At 44.8% G+C, this 18,866-nt stretch overlaps 3 protein-coding genes across 3 annotated transcripts; all 3 read left to right on the top strand.

Moving 5' to 3' along the window:
• Positions 1-1,695: 1,695 nt before the first annotated feature.
• Positions 1,696-3,244, top strand: LOC122576114. Its single transcript, XM_043745993.1, has 3 exons — positions 1,696-2,126; positions 2,211-2,313; positions 2,429-3,244. The coding sequence occupies exons 1-3, from the start codon at positions 1,791-1,793 to the stop codon at positions 2,761-2,763; spliced, it is 774 nt and encodes a 257-aa protein (XP_043601928.1). The 5' UTR covers positions 1,696-1,790; the 3' UTR covers positions 2,764-3,244.
• A 4,824-nt stretch (positions 3,245-8,068) lies between these two features.
• LOC122575334 lies at positions 8,069-10,270 on the top strand. Its single transcript, XM_043744120.1, has 3 exons — positions 8,069-8,325; positions 8,549-8,724; positions 9,821-10,270. The coding sequence occupies exons 1-3, from the start codon at positions 8,069-8,071 to the stop codon at positions 10,213-10,215; spliced, it is 828 nt and encodes a 275-aa protein (XP_043600055.1). The 3' UTR covers positions 10,216-10,270.
• A 2,684-nt stretch (positions 10,271-12,954) lies between these two features.
• Positions 12,955-14,441, top strand: LOC122576061. The gene is made up of 3 exons (XM_043745850.1): positions 12,955-13,065; positions 13,194-13,696; positions 13,949-14,441. The coding sequence occupies exons 2-3, from the start codon at positions 13,213-13,215 to the stop codon at positions 14,236-14,238; spliced, it is 774 nt and encodes a 257-aa protein (XP_043601785.1). The 5' UTR covers positions 12,955-13,065; positions 13,194-13,212; the 3' UTR covers positions 14,239-14,441.
• Positions 14,442-18,866: the final 4,425 nt, after the last annotated feature.

The raw sequence follows: 18,866 nt of genomic DNA, 5'->3' as shown, positions 1-18,866 counted from the left end.
GGTGATTAAAATTTTTGTATAATTATTTTTACTAAATAAAAATTGCAAAATCGTGACTCTCTAGCACCTGTATACGAACAGACAAATTCTTTTATGCAAATCATCCACAATTAAGCTGAGCGTCGTACAGATTCCGTATTCGAAAAGCTTCTGTAGTTAATTCACCACATAAAGAATAGAAGCAAAAATAAAGAGACAACATCAATAAACGTGGAAAGATAAGAATACAAGATGCAGAATAAAAATGGAAATCGAAACCAAAACTTTACAAACGTGTAACTACTTTCTAAGATCGTTGTTACGATCGATTTCCCGGATTTATCCAACTTGTTCGACGAGAGTGTCGGTGGTACGCGTTCGGAATTTCAATGACCTAGCGGCCGGTGGTCGGCACGAAATTCCACCGATGGCACCTACATGCGCCGCTATTTCGCAACCGAAATTCCACGACCGCTTTGTAACCGCTTCAGGTCAGAAGGAGCGAAACGAAAACGACAAGAGGTGTGTTATCGACACGGACTCGTGAGAGTCGCGCGGGGTCAGAGTAGAAAGTGGTGTTCGCGTGTATACCTCGTCTCGCGATGAAGGTCGGATCCGGGATGTTTGAACCTGATCTATACCAGTTTTCTTTCATTCATGACGATCGCGCTTCGCGATGGTCACGAAAGGAGAGAGTCACACCAATTTCTGACCTCTTCCTGCGGAAATTACGATTGACAAGCTACTACGAGACTCTTCACTTACGTACACCAAGCACCGATACGATGAATTTACTGCTTCGAATCGGATGCAGTTACTTGTACGCTTAGTAGGACCTCTGCCTTAGTATAGCTCTGTGGTCTATGCCAATGGCCTCTTTGTTTTTATACCTTGTTTAATTATCTGCTGCGGTTAGTGCTGTTAGCTCATGTACACGTTTTACCGCTCTCTACTAGCTATGGTTAATTGCTGGATTCTTGTTAATTGCTTCTCCTGGCTTCATAACACTTCTCTCAAGAGAAACCATGTTAGCATGTCGAAGTATCGAACTATATGATTTTGTACCTTTAGAACAATTTGGGCTTTAGATACGTAGTTTAAATTAGTCATAGATTAGTCCAAGATTCTTCCTAAACCTTCAAACACAAGCCATCACCAACATGCTACCGAACCACTAACTGTAATTTTGGGACAATTTCTAAATGTAGGTCACCCTTATCTCAATCTGCCCTATCTGCCTTCATCTGCCCTTAATTTCCCAACGAATTTCCACATGAAAGTTAACCTTCCGTGTTAAGTGCTACGAGCAAACTATGGACGAAGCGTAAGGCGATAGGAGTAAAGTAACGTACGTGGTCGTAAGATGAAAGGGAACAACGGAAGAGAAGGTCTCTTTGAGCGTCCCACGGTCGTCCCGCATTCGTTGGCCGTGGGCAGGTCGCAGGTCGTAGCGGATGGATGGGCGGCTGTAACGCGTGGAGGAACACCTATCCGCGTTCGCCGTCCGAATACTTTCGTCGGTTAGGCCGGCTAAACGGCCCGGACGGAACACAGCGACGCGGTCGAAACATCGTGACGACACTCCTGCATGGCAAATAGGAAGAAAAAAGAGACAAGGTGGGGCGGTGACGTGTAGGGGCGCAGAGGAGGGGCCCGCCAAATATAAGCTAAAGAGATTGCACGATGGACCACACGAAATTTCACTACCGACGGGCGGGCTTCGAAAAAGGAAAATAATCCCAATCGTCGTGACACCGACCGTTATATTTCGTTTTCGTGTTTTGGACTTTCCGTTTCGTCGTACGAGAATCATGAAGATAATCGCCGTTGTGGTTCTATTATCAGCCGTTGTTCTGGCCGCCGGACAAAGCTTGGAGGATTGTCTGCAGAGCGACAGCATCTCTTGCGTGCAGAAGAGCTTGTACCGGAAGGCGAAGGAGTTCTTCGACAAGGACAGCTTCGAACTGTTCAGTGGTGTTAGCTTGGTGAAGAGCGCGGACAGTCAGGGAAGAAGCTCTAGAACTAGTAAAGAGTTGATGTACGAGCAGGAAATCGACGCGGCTAACAGTGTCACAGATAGACAGAGTGCTCTCGAGAATTTTGTCAGCGAGGAAGCTGGAGAGTTCCTCACTGGTCGCAGTCTTAGGGTAAATAGACGATCGTCAAGAAAATTATTTATATTTATCTTATTCAACACGATATATTTGACGTAATATTTATTCGATTCGTAGATCAATTTCGCTCCTGCTTTTGAAAAGATCGGAGAATCTGCCCGTGCCATCAGCGACTCTGCACCGGAAGAGATTCGCCAAGCCGTTAATGAAGTCGTTGAAGGTACACACACGTATATATGTACTTTTAGTTGCCAACAAAATCTATATTACAAAATCTGTACAATTAAAAAATTTCACGAGATCTTTCGCTTTTATTCCCTCATTTTTATTTGTAGGTCGGGGCAGGAAAAAGATGCTGAAAACGATCTTACCTCTGCTGATCGCGGCGAAAGTGAAAATCGGAGCCCTCGCTACCCTGGCGTACTTCGCCATCGGTATCATAGCTAAGAAGGCCATCCTCGCCTCCCTCGTTTCACTTGCCATTTCTGCGTTCATCGGTTTGAAGGCACTTTGGTCGAAGAATTCCGATGTCACCCCCTACAATGGGTGGAACGGCGGCAATGCTGGATGGTCCGCGCCAGTTGCGAGCGGAGGATGGTCTTCCGGTGGCTCGTGGGACGATTCCCACAATTACGCACAGAACCAAGCGTACTCCGGATATCATCACTAATTTCAAATTAGATCTATTCGTGTAAACTATCCGTTTCTCCCTCTTCCTCTTCCTCCTCTTCATTTCCTCTTATCTTTCTCCTTTCCCTTTTCCTTTCATCCTTTCTTCTCATCGTCGATCCAGAAATTATGGAAGCATCGATGAAAGTGTCGGTAATTAATGGGTCGATTAAAGCTATTTATTGTTTATTTATCCAATTTTTGAATAGTTAAGCGACCACCATCCCGTGGTCCCACGTGTAAATAATGTTATCGTTGTAAGGGTATACGAATGGAATGGACAGACAAAGGACTTTGGAATCAAACATAGAGGCTAGTCGCGACGCTTCCGCATCAATCCGGGGCTCGTTCAGGCGTGACCAATGTCGCTCAGTACCATTTTTTCTTTCCAATCGCAGCCGAACAAAACAACATCTAGTCCAATACGATTTAGATGAACTTCGTTGAATTACTCCTACCTGAAAATCATTGTAATACTGATGTTCAGCCGTCAAATATAGAAGTTGTAGAAAATTATATGATACAACGATATTTTCATTCGGCTATCCCTTCTCCGTTCGTACAGCGAATCTTTTCCTTGGAAAAAGATCATTCATCCGTTCCTTGAGAAAAGGAGAAAGGAAAAATCGTTTAATTATCGTTGATCGAAACAAAAAGCAATCTATCAAATTGTCGAACGAGTTTCTCATCGTCGAAAATCTTCCCGGATCCACGGCGAAAAGAGAAATCACTCGCCGACTTTCCAACCTTCCAAGAACCTCCGAAACTGACTTGTTTTTTCTCTCTCTTTCCTTCGCGCGTTTCGCCGGCGAAATTTCAGAGCTGTCGGCCTCGAAACCGGCCCCGCGCGTCGCGAAATCGAGCCGACGCAACGCTGAGATGGAAATGCCAGATGGTTATCGCGATCGAGCAGTGCGCGGCGGACCACAGCCGAGGGGAAAGTGCACCGGCAAGGTGCACATCCGGTCGAGCGAGACGCACGACGATGCGTTAGAGCTTCCTCGCGAGACACACGCGGAGGTCGAGAGGCCGAGGCTCCCGTTCGTCATTCTTAATCGGGTCGAGAGGACGGACATTCTACTAAATCTTCCACGACCGATGTCCTTAAGTCCCACATAGAGGAGGAAAATGTGCGGCTGGAAAGGAGGTTGACGCAAAATTGCCGTTTCTTCCGTCGTCTCTGGTCAAGTCGCTCCGGGGCCCGCCAGTAAAAATCCTTTTTGCCGAGGCTTTCTGGGCCAACGTTCGACGTGCGACCCACAGGCTGATTAGTGGTTGCAGCCGCCGACCAGGAGCGAATGTAAAACAGTCACGATTCGTACGATGGATTGCTCGAGTTTTATTGTTTGTTAATGTCACGAGCTTCGACGTGACTCCAGTGCTTTGCCACTAAACATTCAGACTTGACGAGAATCGCAATATTTGCAGAAACGAAAAAGTACAATTCGTCCCTTGTATCTACGTTTACTTTTTGAATTCTTCTAAAATAAAGATCGACGATCTGCTCGCAATTTTCATTCGATATTCGCATTGAATATAAATTGCGTATCGGCGAAGATATTAGTTTGCGATTAAGATAATTAGTAAGAGTTATGTCAAAGGATAGAACCGTTTGATAGAACGAAGGTGAAACGAATCGGAATGGCAAGAACACGAGTGTCACGGCTCGTTACGTCTGCCCGTACCGCGACAGGATCGCGAGAGATCCCAAGGAAAAAAGATACGGAATTATTTTGAAAGGAAGAGGAGACTTTCGTTAGTGGCGAAGTCACGCGGCGAGAGACACGGTGCATTAATCGCGACGCGGTGTTGAGGCATCTCGTCTTTATTCAGGCTGCTGTCTCTCTTTCCACGATCAAAGTACATTAACCACCGCGAACGCAAGCTATCCTGTTGCAATCGTTGAAACATCGTCGAAAGATACGGAACTAGTTCCAACTTCCAGAATCGATGAATCAACGAAAAGAATCTGTTCATTTATTGCAAAAACGCATCGGCAGTGTAATATATTTTTATTCGTCGACGTGTACCCAAGACCGTGGATTCTGTAAATCGTCCAATTTTTTCGAACGTGGGGAGCAAACGCGAGCAGAAAAACGGGAACGCGACGTCCATTAAGAAAGAAGGGCGATGCAGTCGGGACAAACAGAAAGGAAAAGAACGAAAGAGAGGAAAGAAGGAAAAAAAGAAAGAAAAAGCAGCCATGAAAATTGGCGCTGCGCCCCGCGCGCGTCACGGATCTGCAAGCGGATGAATAGAGGCTTTCTTTTGGATGTCACAAAAGTGGAATTTCACCTTGTGCTCGTAACGCGAGAGCCTTCTATCTCATTATTAGAGAGTCGTAAAGTGGCGGAGCCGAACGAACGGCTTTGCTCGTATCTAAATCTCGGTACGGTTCTCACGTCACGATTAGCTGCGGCAGTTTCTCATGCGTCACTGGGTTACTAGATTCTCTCTGGTCGCCTGTAGGTTTCTTAGTGCCTTATTAGCCGCATACCGGCCCGCACCGTGCGCCGACAGATGTTCGTCGACATCGACAGGTCACCGTGATTCGAATCACGCTGGCCCTTGTAAAAATCTGGTAAAAGCGCGCGACACGGATTCCATCGTGGAACGCTGCTTCGGAGTCTGTTTCCAACAACCCGATTGGAAATTGGAAAGTTTCAATGTTCGATTTTCAGAAGCCTCTTCTGAACCAGGTTACCTATCGAAAATAACGTATTCGGCTCTGTTCGTGAGCCGCAACGTTGCTTCATCGTCTCGTAGTCGAGAATACCGTTTTGCCTTGGAATAATTTTATACCAAGAAAATCAATGCTAAACGAGGACCAGCATAAGTAAGAGAATCTATATACATCCTATGTAATTTTGTACTCCGTGTTTTATTAGGTTATGTTACGCGGAAACGAGAGAGGCAAAACGAAAATTCCAATTTCCCGAGGAAATCGTGCGATGCACGCCATCGCGCGTGTGTTCCATCGACGTTTCGAGTGGCATGGCACGCAACACCTTGAACTTCGCCGTGAATTTCGAAACAACAATCGGTAGTCGACCCGTTACTCTTCCCGCAGTTCCGTTCGCTCTCGTCCAGGTCGCCTTTCAGACTGCTCGTCTGCATTCCGTCCAAATCTAATTACCACTACGATTCTTCCGCGTATCAAATTACACTCTTCGTCTCTTTCGCGTCTCCCATCTAGTCTCTGAACACACAGACTTTCGATAACCGTCTAACTTTGGTACGTCTCGAGACTCAACGACGACGACGTTTCTGATCGGATGAAAGTGTGTTGTCTCTTTTCAGCTACTCTCTCACACGGGCTCTTAACCTTTGATTCCCGAGTTCTCTAACCATAATGTCCTCGATACCGCGACTTCCGCTACTAGAAACCGTTCTCCACTCCATCGGGTTTCTCCGTTTTCACGATATCTGGTCAGTTCACAATCTTTTCATTCAGGGTGGCTATCCACCGGCCGAGGTACCTTCGCTTTTCTTCACGTGCACGCGTTCGTCAGCGCGGCGAGTCGTGAACGCCGCGTCAGGTGGATGATTCCGCCCGGGGCGACGTTCGCTCTCGAGGACCGGCAGATCTTGATCCCCGAAACCGGCTGGACCAATGGAGACCGTCTTTCCAGAGGGAAAGAGACATGGATCGAGGTAAGATGAAGACAGGTTGGAAGAATGAGAGAGATAAAAAGAGACAAGACAGCCGAAACGAACGCCCGGCACTCGACCCAGTTGTAAATGGGTGAGCGACCCCGTTCCCGAGATAATATCTCGCGTCCATCATTCGCCGATGAATTTTTCGATGCTTCATCCACGTCAACCTCTGTGGCCGTTAACGATTGTCCTAGCATCAGAATCGTTTCGATACCTTTTTGCATTCGGACAAACAATGACGAAATTCACACGTAGTTTTCTATGGGAACGGTAAGGCGATACTTCTAACTCGTAATTTGATGTTACGAAGCTACAGAAAGAACTTGGGATCCCTAAAGTAAATTATGCCGACGAATAACGGGCAGAGAGCACTCAAACGTAGAAATATGTTTCAAGGAAAGAATATAACGACATTAAATTTCGGGTAACTGTAAAAGACCCAATACCGGTCTAGGTAACTTCGATTCAAAGCCAGTGCCATGCTATTCAGGGAGACTGTAACATTTCCGAACCTTCGTGCGACAACGCTGCCAATTTACCGAGAACTTTAAACCATAAACGTTCGTTAAAATAGGTCGGTAAGAAGTTTCGTGCATCCCATGACATCCGGAGAAAATCACCACGAGGAACGATTAAAGGAGAAACGTCTTAGTCTCCTTGTCATGATTTCGATTCTCGTTGTCAACCGTTTATTTACGAGTTCTTCTGTAGCATGCAAAAAGGGACTGGACGTACGGTGGACGAGCACTGGTATCGCGCTCTCCTGCTAATAATAATAGACACGATCGAAGGAATCGGTAAAGAGAGGCACGTCAAGTCGTGCGAGAAATCACAAGGGAGCTGCTGCTGTGTATGCTCGTGTTCCCCACGACCTCCACCGCGTAGATTTCCCTCGTTGAATCTCCATTCGACCGAGGAGGGAGCCTCCCTTCTACCATCAAACCTTAATGGAGGCCGAAGTAGGTCTGCTGCAGACGGCAGGATGAAGAAGAGGACGAAGGAAACAAGGAGACCAAAGTCATGGGGGCCATTGACGATGGAAAACGACGGGGAAGAAAATGCAAGTGCCTCCCTCTTCTATTCCCCTGCGGCTATTTCCGGTATCCTGCTCCTATGTGTTTTACTCTGTTTCTACTCGAGTTTAGAGAGGAATTTTTGCCTCGCCGAAATAACCAGATCGAGGAGAGGGATGACGAAAGGGGAAGGAGAGCCTCGTAGAGAGGCCTGCGAGGATTCGAGTCGAAGAGAGGGGTAGGAGAGAGGAGCGAGGAGGCGCAAGTAGAGAGGACATAGGGGGGATTGCAAGTAGTATGAAAGAGAGAGACAGCTCTTGGTAAGCGAACGCGAACGCGAACTCTCGGTGGCCTGTGCCCACGAGGTCTCCCCTCGTGCGATACTTCGGTATAAAAGCAAAGCAACCTCTTTTGGATGTAACACACGAGGTTCGATCGACGCTCATCCTGGCGTCCTCTCCAACCGTGAATCGGCTACGACACATCACCGCGCGATCGTATCAAGGATAATACAGCAACTTTTTCGTCTTCTTCGATTCGAACTTTTTCGTAGACGCACGGTGGTGATTCTTTCTCTCTTTCTCCCTCTCTTTTTTCCTTTATTACCTTGTACGTTTCGATCGACACTCGAGGAACATGAGCAAGTACTTTGTGACCATTTTGTGGCTACTTCCGGTGCTAGCCGCGGCCCTGCCAGCCAATGACAAACCTGGAAACGAAAACGACCTCATGGCGACCATCTACAGCGACTGTCTGAAGAAGGAGTCGATCAACTGCATCAAATACAAAGTATTTTCGTACGTGGACAAGATGCTCGTTGATAAGGAGGATATCACGCTCACGGACGGCATCACTGTGGTCAAGACGTCGAACGCCGAGGAAGGTGCACCTAGGTCGGTTTTCTTTCGTCAAAAGTTATACCTTGCACGAAATTTAAAAATCGGACGTCAGTCTCGAGTTTGATTTAATGGAATTTTGTGTTTCGTAGAATACTTTTCAGATACGATTTGAATATTTCTGTCTGTTCGGTACATTCCAAGTTGTTTCTATCGTTATATTAATTTACCGATATTGATTAATTTTGATAGACATTAATCGATTAACGTGTTCTTGCAGATCAATCGAGTCTAGCGATTTGGATACCCTTTTATTCGACCGTCTGGGAAGATTCTTGAGGACGCATTCTGTCAAAGTCGACCTCAAGGGAACCGATATCCTTGGCGCCATTGAGTCTGCCGGTCGAAGTTTCGAGGACTTTACCGACAATGCTGTTGAAAGTCGTGGCAAGAAGAGTGAGTATAAATTGATCCTTCAACTAACTCGAGCCCTCAACCGTATCGATTAGCGATAAAAGGCACTTGAAAACATTCGCTTCGACTCCAGCTAAATCTATCTACTCAGCTTACAAAATCACGAAATTCCTTTACAATATACTTCTTTCATTTGACATTAACTCAATTATCTATTGCGAACTCAAAGTATTTTCTTAATAGGCCAAGAGGCTATCTATTTATTATTAGAACTCAGGCATCGTCGAGTATTTTGATCGCGGTTCGCACGATAGGCTAATCAGATCGCTATATAACGCAACAAGTGCATGGGTTATTGGGATTCACTCGATGTTAGAGTCAACAGCACCGTGCCAGCTCCCAAGCCTCGTCGTTGGCACTATTCAATGACAACGCTGACGACGATGCCGGTGAAGCTGCTTGCAAGACGTTGACCCACTGAGAAACTGGTTCCGCTTCCCCTTGAAGCGACTCGAGCGACGAAGATGCGATTACCTGCGAGCAGAGAGAGAGAAAAAGACAGATAGACCTCTCGAGATCTCGCTGCGCGAGATTTTTGACATACTTTCCTTTGTACGCGGGGTACGTCGCCTTGACCTTCGCCTATTCTACTTCGAGATCTCTCCGCGCGCATCGTCCTGAGAAAGGTCGGGTCGTGTTCTTTCGAGAAACGTTTTCAGCCTCCTCGTGAGAAATTCAGAGTATTCAAACGTCGTATTCCCGTGCTCATGAGAATACTTATTCGGTTTCCGTACATTGTATGTTCGTAATCGATGAGAAATTGTAGTCACGCTACGTTAAGCGTCGTTTCCGCGCGCGGCTGACCAGAAAATTACCAATAAAACGGCCACCACCTCCAGGAGCTCCTCGATTCTGCAACTTTAACGTGTTACCCAAACGACGAAGAAATCGAATGCTTCTAAGTTTTTAGAACATAAATTTTTTGATGGTCGAGAAATTGAAATTTCTTCATTGTTATACACATTGGTATGGTGCTTTAAAATTCTTTCGATTGTTTCAAGCGAACATTAACCCACAACATTCTACCCAACGTTACCGTTACCACCGTTCACTTAACGATCGTCGAATTCCTTTGCAGAGAAGGCACAAAAGATCCTCGGTCCGTTGATGATGGCCCTGGCCCTGAAGGCAGCAGCCCTGTTGCCCTTGGCCCTCGGTGCGATCGCCGCCATTGCTGGTAAAGCTCTTCTGGTCGGCAAAATCGCCCTTGTAATTTCCGCCATCATTGGGTTGAAAAAGCTGCTCAGCTCTAGCGGAGGAAAGCACGTGACATACGAAGTTGTGTCGCATCCTCATCACAGCAGTAGCCACATTGTCAGCCACGATGACGGCCATGGTGGTGGTTACGGTGGCGGTGGCGCTGATTATGGCGGTGGTTATTCCGGAAGCAGTGGCCACGGCTGGGCCAGGAGTTTACCTCAAGATGCTCACGAGTTGGCTTATCGCGCTCATCAACCTCAATCACAAGCATGAAGAATCTCGTAAAAAATGTTCGGTCTTCGACGTTCCTCATTTTCCTCTTTTCCTCGTCCTCTCAACATCTCCTCCCTTTCGTTTCCTCTATTCTTTCCTTTGTTTCCTTTCTTCGTGACTCTACCGCTCTCTGTTTTATGTATATTTATTATTCCTATCCTCATCGCTACCTGAATATTTCATACGTTCTGTCCTGTTCTCCTATTCTTCCCTAGAAATTAATTCCCTAGCAATTCCTTAGAATCTAATTCTCTTCTGTTTCTACGACGAACCAGTGCCTCCACGAGATACTCGTTCCATGTATAGCGTAACTCGAGCCTTTGTTATTTATTCATTGCGCCTAATATGATTTAGTATTTATTTAATTTTGTTCATTCGACGTGTGCTATTTGTTATTGCCTGCATTTGTTCTTTATAATAAAGAGATGGCGAACGGCGCGCTGCGTCTTGTCCAAAGGAAAACGCAACATACGTGAGTGTGAGAATGCGGAGAACGCAAAACCCTCTTCAGGAACGTTTGCGGTTACGTCCGTCTATTCTCTTTTATTTATGCCTTGTTCTTACACTTGGAGGAATCTTGCGCGGATCCAACGATCTTCAAGGCAAGAAATCTTCTACGTGCAACATATGTCACGTGACAGGACTCTCGCGAGTTTGATATTTACGAAAACGAGTGAAAGTAGTATAGGAACGCGTCGGTGCATCCATTGATACTCGAGCCAGATACGACTTAATGAGCTGCTAGCAAGTACGACCGCTATAGAGGATTTCGGATGAACCAGTAGAAAGTACTTTCATGCAACCGAATTATATTTGTTTTTTTTTTTTTTTTTTTTGAAAAAAGAGAAAAAAAAGGAAAAAGGACAAGTTCGGAAATTTCCCCGTAGTAATTCGTCTTATTCTGACACCATCGATCGACGAGACATTCCATCTGTCTAGTAACATCCAGGCACATTGCGATGTCAATTTTACGGCATTCTGTAGTAAATAATGGCGAGCGTTCGCTCGACCGTGTCGCTACTGACCTAGCTCCGTCCAGCGGTCGTTTAATGGCTCGTAAAGCTTACCTGTTTTTCGCCAAGCACCCTCATTACTACTGCATAGATTACTCATGGTACAGTGAAACCGGATGCACCGCGAACTTCCAACCGGTAACCTGCATACCGACCGTATAATGAGAGGCAAATTGACATACGTGGATTGTGTGTGCATGCTCGTGTTCACTGATCGGAGCAAAGCCAAATGCGAGTGAACACGACGGTCTCATTGGCGAGCAAGTGACGCGTGACACGGGGTTTCATCAATAAACATGGCGATGCAGAAAATCATGGGGTCGCCGGTGTACACGCTTTTAGCTCGTCGAACCGGAAATCATGGTTCCTGCCGATGTCAAGGTGGCGCTCGCGACATTTCGCTTTCGCCATTTCTCACATCATTTTTACGTACGTGACGCGAACACGACCGAGGAACTTGTGACGAGACATAATATACTAATTTTACTAATTTATCATACTAAGTTCTGTTGACCGGAGATTTTTTCGTTTGTTTCTTCTCTATCAGTGATCTCTTTAGATTCGCGAAAATTCATTAGCATTCGAATTATAAAATTCGTCGAGTCATTGAAACGATCGTCAAATCATCGACCGACTCATCGAATCAAAACGGCAGCCAAGCGTGGGAGAAGAACGAGAAAAGAAATCGAGGCGGATCAGGGCCAGTTCCCCACCGAAATTTCATTGCTGGCTCGCTGCTTTCCGATGCTTCACTGCGCTCATAAACCAGAACATTAAGAGAAGGATACCCCCTCCGAGGGTCCGTGGCCTACGCGTGTTTACCACATGTAACGCGTTTTCACTTGGTGTGGCCCAGTTAACCAGTCCGGTCGCCATCAGCCAGGACGAAGATGGCAAGGATGCGTGGTACCACAGGATAAGAGGGAAAACAGCCGCTGCAAACGCTAACCAGGACGGCTGAAACGCTGGCAATGACTAACGGTTATCTTTAATTAACACAGTTTCGTTTCTATTTTTGTTCGTGTCATAAATGTTGATTGTATTGTCTCGAAATATATATTACGCGCGTCATTATACCTCCGTTTTATTATAGAATAAAAAGAAAGAGAAAGAAAGAACCTAGCTATTCGTGATTACAACATACGAGCGTATCATGATCTGGTTAATCCGATACTTCCAGCGGATCAGGTCGATCAACCACCATCTCTCCCGCGATGCTTTCGATTTCAGGCTTATCGAGACACGACGATAACACGAGGGAAAATCACAGCAGAAGGACATTCGTGTAGAAGACACGTACACACCTGGTTGCCACGAACTTCCGATCAGAAACGCTGATGTCTGATCTGGTCAGACCGGTCGAGCGGAAGAAGTCGAACGACAAGGGCGAGGACGACGATCCGGTCGAGAGTAGCGAAACGATTCGCCGGAATCGTCGGTTTTATCGATGGCGAGTTGGTGGGGCTGGGACGGTAGGAGAGGAGGGATGCGAATTCCGAGCTGATCTGGAGAGCAACTCTGCTCTCTACCTGTGGTGGACCCCAGGTGGTTAGCGAGACGCGGTCTCCGCTCTCAAATGATCCTTGGCAATGAAAATTCTCCCACAATGGCGGTATTCGTACGCGCCGCACCGCCACGGTGGGGAGAATATCACCGGCCACGGAGGTACACCTGACCAGATATATAGAGCTAGGGCAGGGCTTCCGCTACGGACAGTCCAGTTACAGTGCTCTGTGTAAGCACGCATCTCGCGGCCCAAAGTGTCAAACAACTCGAGTACCGGTGGCTAACAAGCTTCGACGCTTGTTCCCAAAATACCGCGCAGAAGTCCACAGAAGTAGGTTCTGTTAGTTTCTACTCTCGCACATTTCCTTGCTAAATTTCCCTCTTAGTGTGTGCGAGGGTTTAGGACTACCAATCGAAAGATCTTTCTCTGGAACATATAGAAACTTTTTTTGTTTCCAGGTTCTTTAAATTGTACAAAATGAGAGATTTTGCATACTGTTCCGTGTACGTGGCCTTTTTACTGGCCATGGCTTCGGCTAGATCAGCCGAGACCAATCCCACGACCAATTCCATCAACGAAGAGACAGCAAGGTCTAGCGGAAACAGCAACGTGTTTGGAGATCTTCGACAGATGTACCAGATTTACAAGGAATGCGCGGACGAGGATATCAGTTCTTGTTTGAAAGTGAGGTTGCTGTCGGCCGTAGACAGGGTGTCTAGGAGCACTCAGTTGAACGTTGCCGACGGTGTTACCTTCGTTCAGGACGAGCCTATCTCTAACGCGGAGGAACCACCGAAATCTCTTCAGGAGATTGAGGCCGGGCTACCTAGGGCTTTAGACGACAAAGAAAATGCGTTGAATACCATGATCTTCGACAAGGTGATGAAATTTTTCCAAAGCCATACGTTGAAGTTGAAGCTGCCCAATGTAGAGGAACTTCAACGGAGTTTGGTGGAAGAAGGTGAGAATTTATACAATTGTCGATATACAACGTTAGAACTGGTCTTATCGTGTCAACTCGTTAGAGCATTCATCCGAAAAAAGAAAGTTTCCAGTTCTGATTTCCCGGTCCAGTAGACCGTACGGCCCACTCTTTTTCCCTCTGCAGTCTTTCATACAACAAACATTTTTTTTCATACAAAATTAATTTTCCAGCGATCTAATATAAACCATGGAATTCGTTTAATTAAATTTCGATTATTTTTCTTTGCAGGCCGCAAAAAGAAGAAGAATATGGGCGGTCTGCTAGCTATTCCTCTGTTGATTGGTGGAACTTTGGTACCATTGGCCTTAGGAGCGTTAGCTCTTTTAGCTGGCAAGGCTTTGATCGTTAGCAAGCTGGCTCTGGTATTGGCTTCCATCATCGGTTTGAAGAAACTAGTGTCAGGAGGCGGGGATCATGGCCATGAAGTCGTTCAAGTTGCCGGAGGCCACGGATCCAGCGGATGGGCGAGATCGAGTCACGATCTCGCCTATTCCGCCTACAAGCCATCGTCTACTTAGCAAAACAAAGGGACAACAGCGAGACGTATTTTCAATCTCGTTAGACTTCGCTTTCACGAGGCATCCGTGTGATGTTTGTCGGATGTCGCTTTCCTCTTCGACCGTTCACCTTTCTCATCTTCCCATTTTCTACGACTCCTTCTTTCAATTCGTTCCGCTTCATTCTTCCTCTCCCTCTTTATCGCCTCTTTCTCACTTTATCATGTTTCTCCTCTTCGTATATACTAAATGATCATCGCTATCGACCATTTGATCGTCTCATTCACAGTATTTATTGTTCTACGCGGAGCTGCCAGGCAGCCATGTATATTTATAGATATGGAAATATATTAAGATTAACTTCTTTGTACCATCGGCGAACTCGTTCTTTATCTTGCTCGTACACCCGTATTCCCAAACAATTTCCCAATTCAATTAATCGAACAATAACATCAATAAAGTGGCAACATAAATCGAAGAAGGAACTCCGAGCAATTCTATGCCACGGAGTAAAGTTTCAATAGACCTGTATGAGATTCTACAGTTCGCGAATTCCAAGGCTCATCGAAAGTAACGCTGAATGAAACGAACTGCAACACGACCAGAAGATTCGATATCGTGTTTTTCGCGTCGCTCGATACAGGGCACGAGAACGTCCCCTACTTCCGCCTTCTTCCTCTTTTGCGTCGCGATCAAGCCAGAGACGAGACGAAGAGAGTAGAGACGCGTTACCTACATACTGGAAACGCGCGAGCACCTTACGCACTTGCCTCGGACCTGGAAGCTTCGCGTACTAGCACACACACGCGCGGTCGAGCCAGACACACGATCGAGAAGTAAACCAGGCCGAGCAGGCCGACCAGGCCAGTCAGCATCCGCGCCGAGCCTTTTCAACGTGAGTCTAACACTCTCTATCGTTCCGAAGAAAAGGCTGTGTCTCTCTTTCTCTCAGCATGCGTTGGCACAATCCCCTCCTACCCATCGGTCGATCGATCCTCTCCCTCTACCTTCTTGACGATGTGAGGTTCATCGATCCTCAAACACATCTTGGGTCAGGTGGTCCCGTTCTGAAGATGCCTCGGCCCTTTTCGACACTTCCGAAAGTCGTCCCGAGAGTCCACGAATCATTTACCTCCTTTTTCCGCACCGACTTTCTGTCTGTTCCACGTGTTGCACGAGATTTCATTAATGGGAAGATTGCTGGAGTAGAATGGATTAGGTTCTTGTGTTTGATGCGTAATATGAAAATTATGATCTGTTCGAAGTAGTATCAAAAATGGAACGAATACAATATTTCTTCTTTCTTTCATTCTATTCGAACGTGGGAGGCTAATAGCCTAGTAGGAATGTAATGTAGAAGATTGAATTAGAATCATTGATATGGTATTAATTGGTTATTAGTATGATATTATTAGAATTTATTGAGTTATTTGTGCTGAATATGGGTTATGGTTCGAGCTTTTTTATCTTCATTGTGTATTTAGAATTAGAGTTATGATCGGCTAGAAGTAGTACTGAAAGTAGAACGAATGTGCGTTACCATTTGAGTTCTTTCTCTTCTTTATTGCGTTCGTATTATATTTGGGGGTTAATATGAGACTGCAGAAGAATAGATCACAGTAGTTAATCGTAGGATTATGATTCGTTAAAAATGGGATGGAAAGTGGAACAAATATCGGTAACAATTGAAGTTGTTTTCCTCTCCATTATGTATTTCATGATTGTATAGGATGATGATGCTATAAATTACAGAAGCAAGAATGTAGAAAGAGAAGAATGAGAACTCATTCACGTAGGTGCACATATGTATATGGAAAGCTTTCTTTTTTCGGCTAATGGCAAGTGGGCACAAAATGCGCGAATCAGAGTTCACGGATCAGATATACGTAAATCGCGTTCATTCATTCGTGCCAGACGCGTCTCCGATTCTCCGTCGTGTACTACTTTTTCTTCTCCGGAGTAGTTTCATTCATAGACCGAATTTAAGCTCGAAGATCGTCTGTTTGGAGTTCCAAAGTAATCAAGAAGCTGCGTTATCACGATAGATTTACTCCGTACAAAAGCGAACAGTTAACAAAATTGTCAACGAACACATAATATAATTCGTCAACCAATAATCGTACACGTTGAAACCTCTTTACGAACTAAATTCATCCAACTTGAAACTTTATTTCTCTAGAATCAAGTGACTGATCGTTTCAATGGGACATTCTATTGTAGAGGTTTAGACATGATTTAAACACAAGGAACCGTATTTCCTATAACGTAGGAATCGACATTTTCTGTATTCACAGGGTTGCACGATAAAGAAGAAAGCACGAGAAAGAAAGAGAGAAGCACGAGAAGCTCGAAGCCTCGCTTCGTGAGGGCCTTGACCTGACCTCGATCCTCGGGCGAGTTCACTCTCGCCGGCGTCGTCGAGAGGAAAGTGTTCCATTACCAGTCACGCTCAGTTCTCAGCCACCTCCTCGTTCTGCCATCGAGATTAGCGTTTTGGTCCTCGAGAATATCTGCACAGTCGTACAAACCATCCGCAATAATCATCAAAATAACGTGCTTTGCACTTTCATTCAGGATACGTTTCATCGATCAGTCGATCGTTCGATCTATCAATGATAAGAAAGTTTTGCCTTAAGAGAGAATCGAAATTGACGTTAGTAGCCAGCCATGAAGATAAAGTGAAAGTTCTTCTTGGGAGAATGTAACGTTGACGATTTTGTCTTATTTTGGTCCTGTTGAGTTTTCTCGTCGTTTGGTTCTATTGATACGCGAGATGTTTGCACACACTTTCGCTTTATGGAATGGAAAATCGCGAAACTCGTTTCTAATGACTAGGTGGTTGGATGATGGCTGCGTCGGAATCTGTAATTGCTCAATCATTACCGAAGAATTTTTTCAATAGATGTTTTTCTACGTTATATCTTATGATCTTAAAATTCTTTATTATAATTACAGATTTTTATGCATTTATAGGAAATTTCAAAGCGCAAAATGGCACAGAATGCACACAATATGAAAAAATATATGGCATATCCAAAGTATAGTATTGTCTATAATACTTAGCATATAAAACACTTTTTTGCAGAGGTTCCACTTTTTTTTTTTGCATAAAAATCCGCAGTCTAATAAAAAATTATTAACACTCATCGGCAATAAGACACTTACTCGTTATATTCGCTGCAAAATTCTAATAAATCTCATCTTAATTATTACTGTTCGTTATAAAATACATGTGTGTGATGCAAATGAGAGAAATGATATATTCATAATAAAATAACTAGAAAGTAAAAGCAGCGGGCATTTAATATGTACTAAATACGAGTAGGTGTTTTAATATTCATAGCGGGCAATGTACCTAAAATAAAAAAAAAAATAAAAAATAGATGAGATTCACGTCACCATATTAATATCTTCTTTAAATTACTTTCTATTAAAAGGCAAGATAAAAAAAACTCTTCGCAGAATTAAGTCATAAATAAAGGTAGCGTGGAATTAAGGAATTTGAATCAAGGAAGTCCGTTCGCGGAGAAAGTAGCGGCGATCCAATCCCGTGTTCGTGTCGATCGGAAACGACGCCTTTGCCCTCTCATCTTTTTCCTTCTCAATACATTTTTCTAGGCGTCTTCGGGGTCACGTCGAGGCGCGGCCGGTTGTTCTCCTTGACGAGGTTTGGCGCAGTCCCAACTCGTCCACGCACTACGGACATTCCATGAAAAACCGTTAAACGTTACGCGCGACTGTCGCAGGAATACATTAATTTCAAACAGTCTACCCGAACCTGTCGCGTCGCTACTGATATTCGATTTTAACGAATAAGATGCTGAACAGGTGGACAAATCTACCCAGCAATGCGAGACTTGATGATAACTTACGGGCATAGAGAAAAAATCCATCGAGATTCTTTCGTACACCGAAGCGAAATAGAACGATGAAATTTTGAATAGGTAGAATAAAGAAGGAGAAAAGAATTCGCGAACTAGGTGCGTATGATTCGCTGAATAGGAGGTCGCTGCGAGGAAAGTTGCGAAGGCGTGAGATTGAAGTATCTTCTACATAATGCGAGATATTATACGGTTTGTTGAAAGCGAAATCGCGGCGGTTATCGCTCGATGCTCCGTCTTCTCGATCCTTGCATGTACCCCGACTTTCAAAAAGTATCACTCGTGAAATTTTATGATTTTCTCGGGCAAGCTTCTCAGGAAGTTATTTTATGAACTACTATATGGAAGTGGTAATTATATTCAAAACTAAATTTCAATATTTTAAAATATAGGTGATTATTCTAAAATACAAACAGGTTTATAATAACATTCTGTGAGAAAGTAACTCCATTGTGTGGTATATTTATAGAAGAAATTTTGAGACAACGCTATGAGAAACCATTACAACCGAGTTCTCAGCACCAGCGATCCCCCGTGAATATCATTGACCCTGAATATTCGATTTCTAAATACACCTTGCTCGTCTCTCTCCAGAAACAAATACGGTACCCTACAACGAGAAAGTAACCGAATTCTACGAAGCTTTTGTCGTTTACACAAATAATTATCACGTTTCAACACTGATTTACCTAAAGATTCAACGTGGAACACAGCACCCAACTAAAATGTACCCAACTAATTAACAAATTCAAGACAATCAAACCGGTG

Source organism: Bombus pyrosoma, linkage group LG15, assembly GCF_014825855.1.
Source record: "Bombus pyrosoma isolate SC7728 linkage group LG15, ASM1482585v1, whole genome shotgun sequence".
In the NCBI taxonomy this organism is placed as follows: domain Eukaryota; kingdom Metazoa; phylum Arthropoda; class Insecta; order Hymenoptera; family Apidae; genus Bombus; species Bombus pyrosoma.
This window is presented reverse-complemented; position numbering and strand designations above follow the sequence as displayed.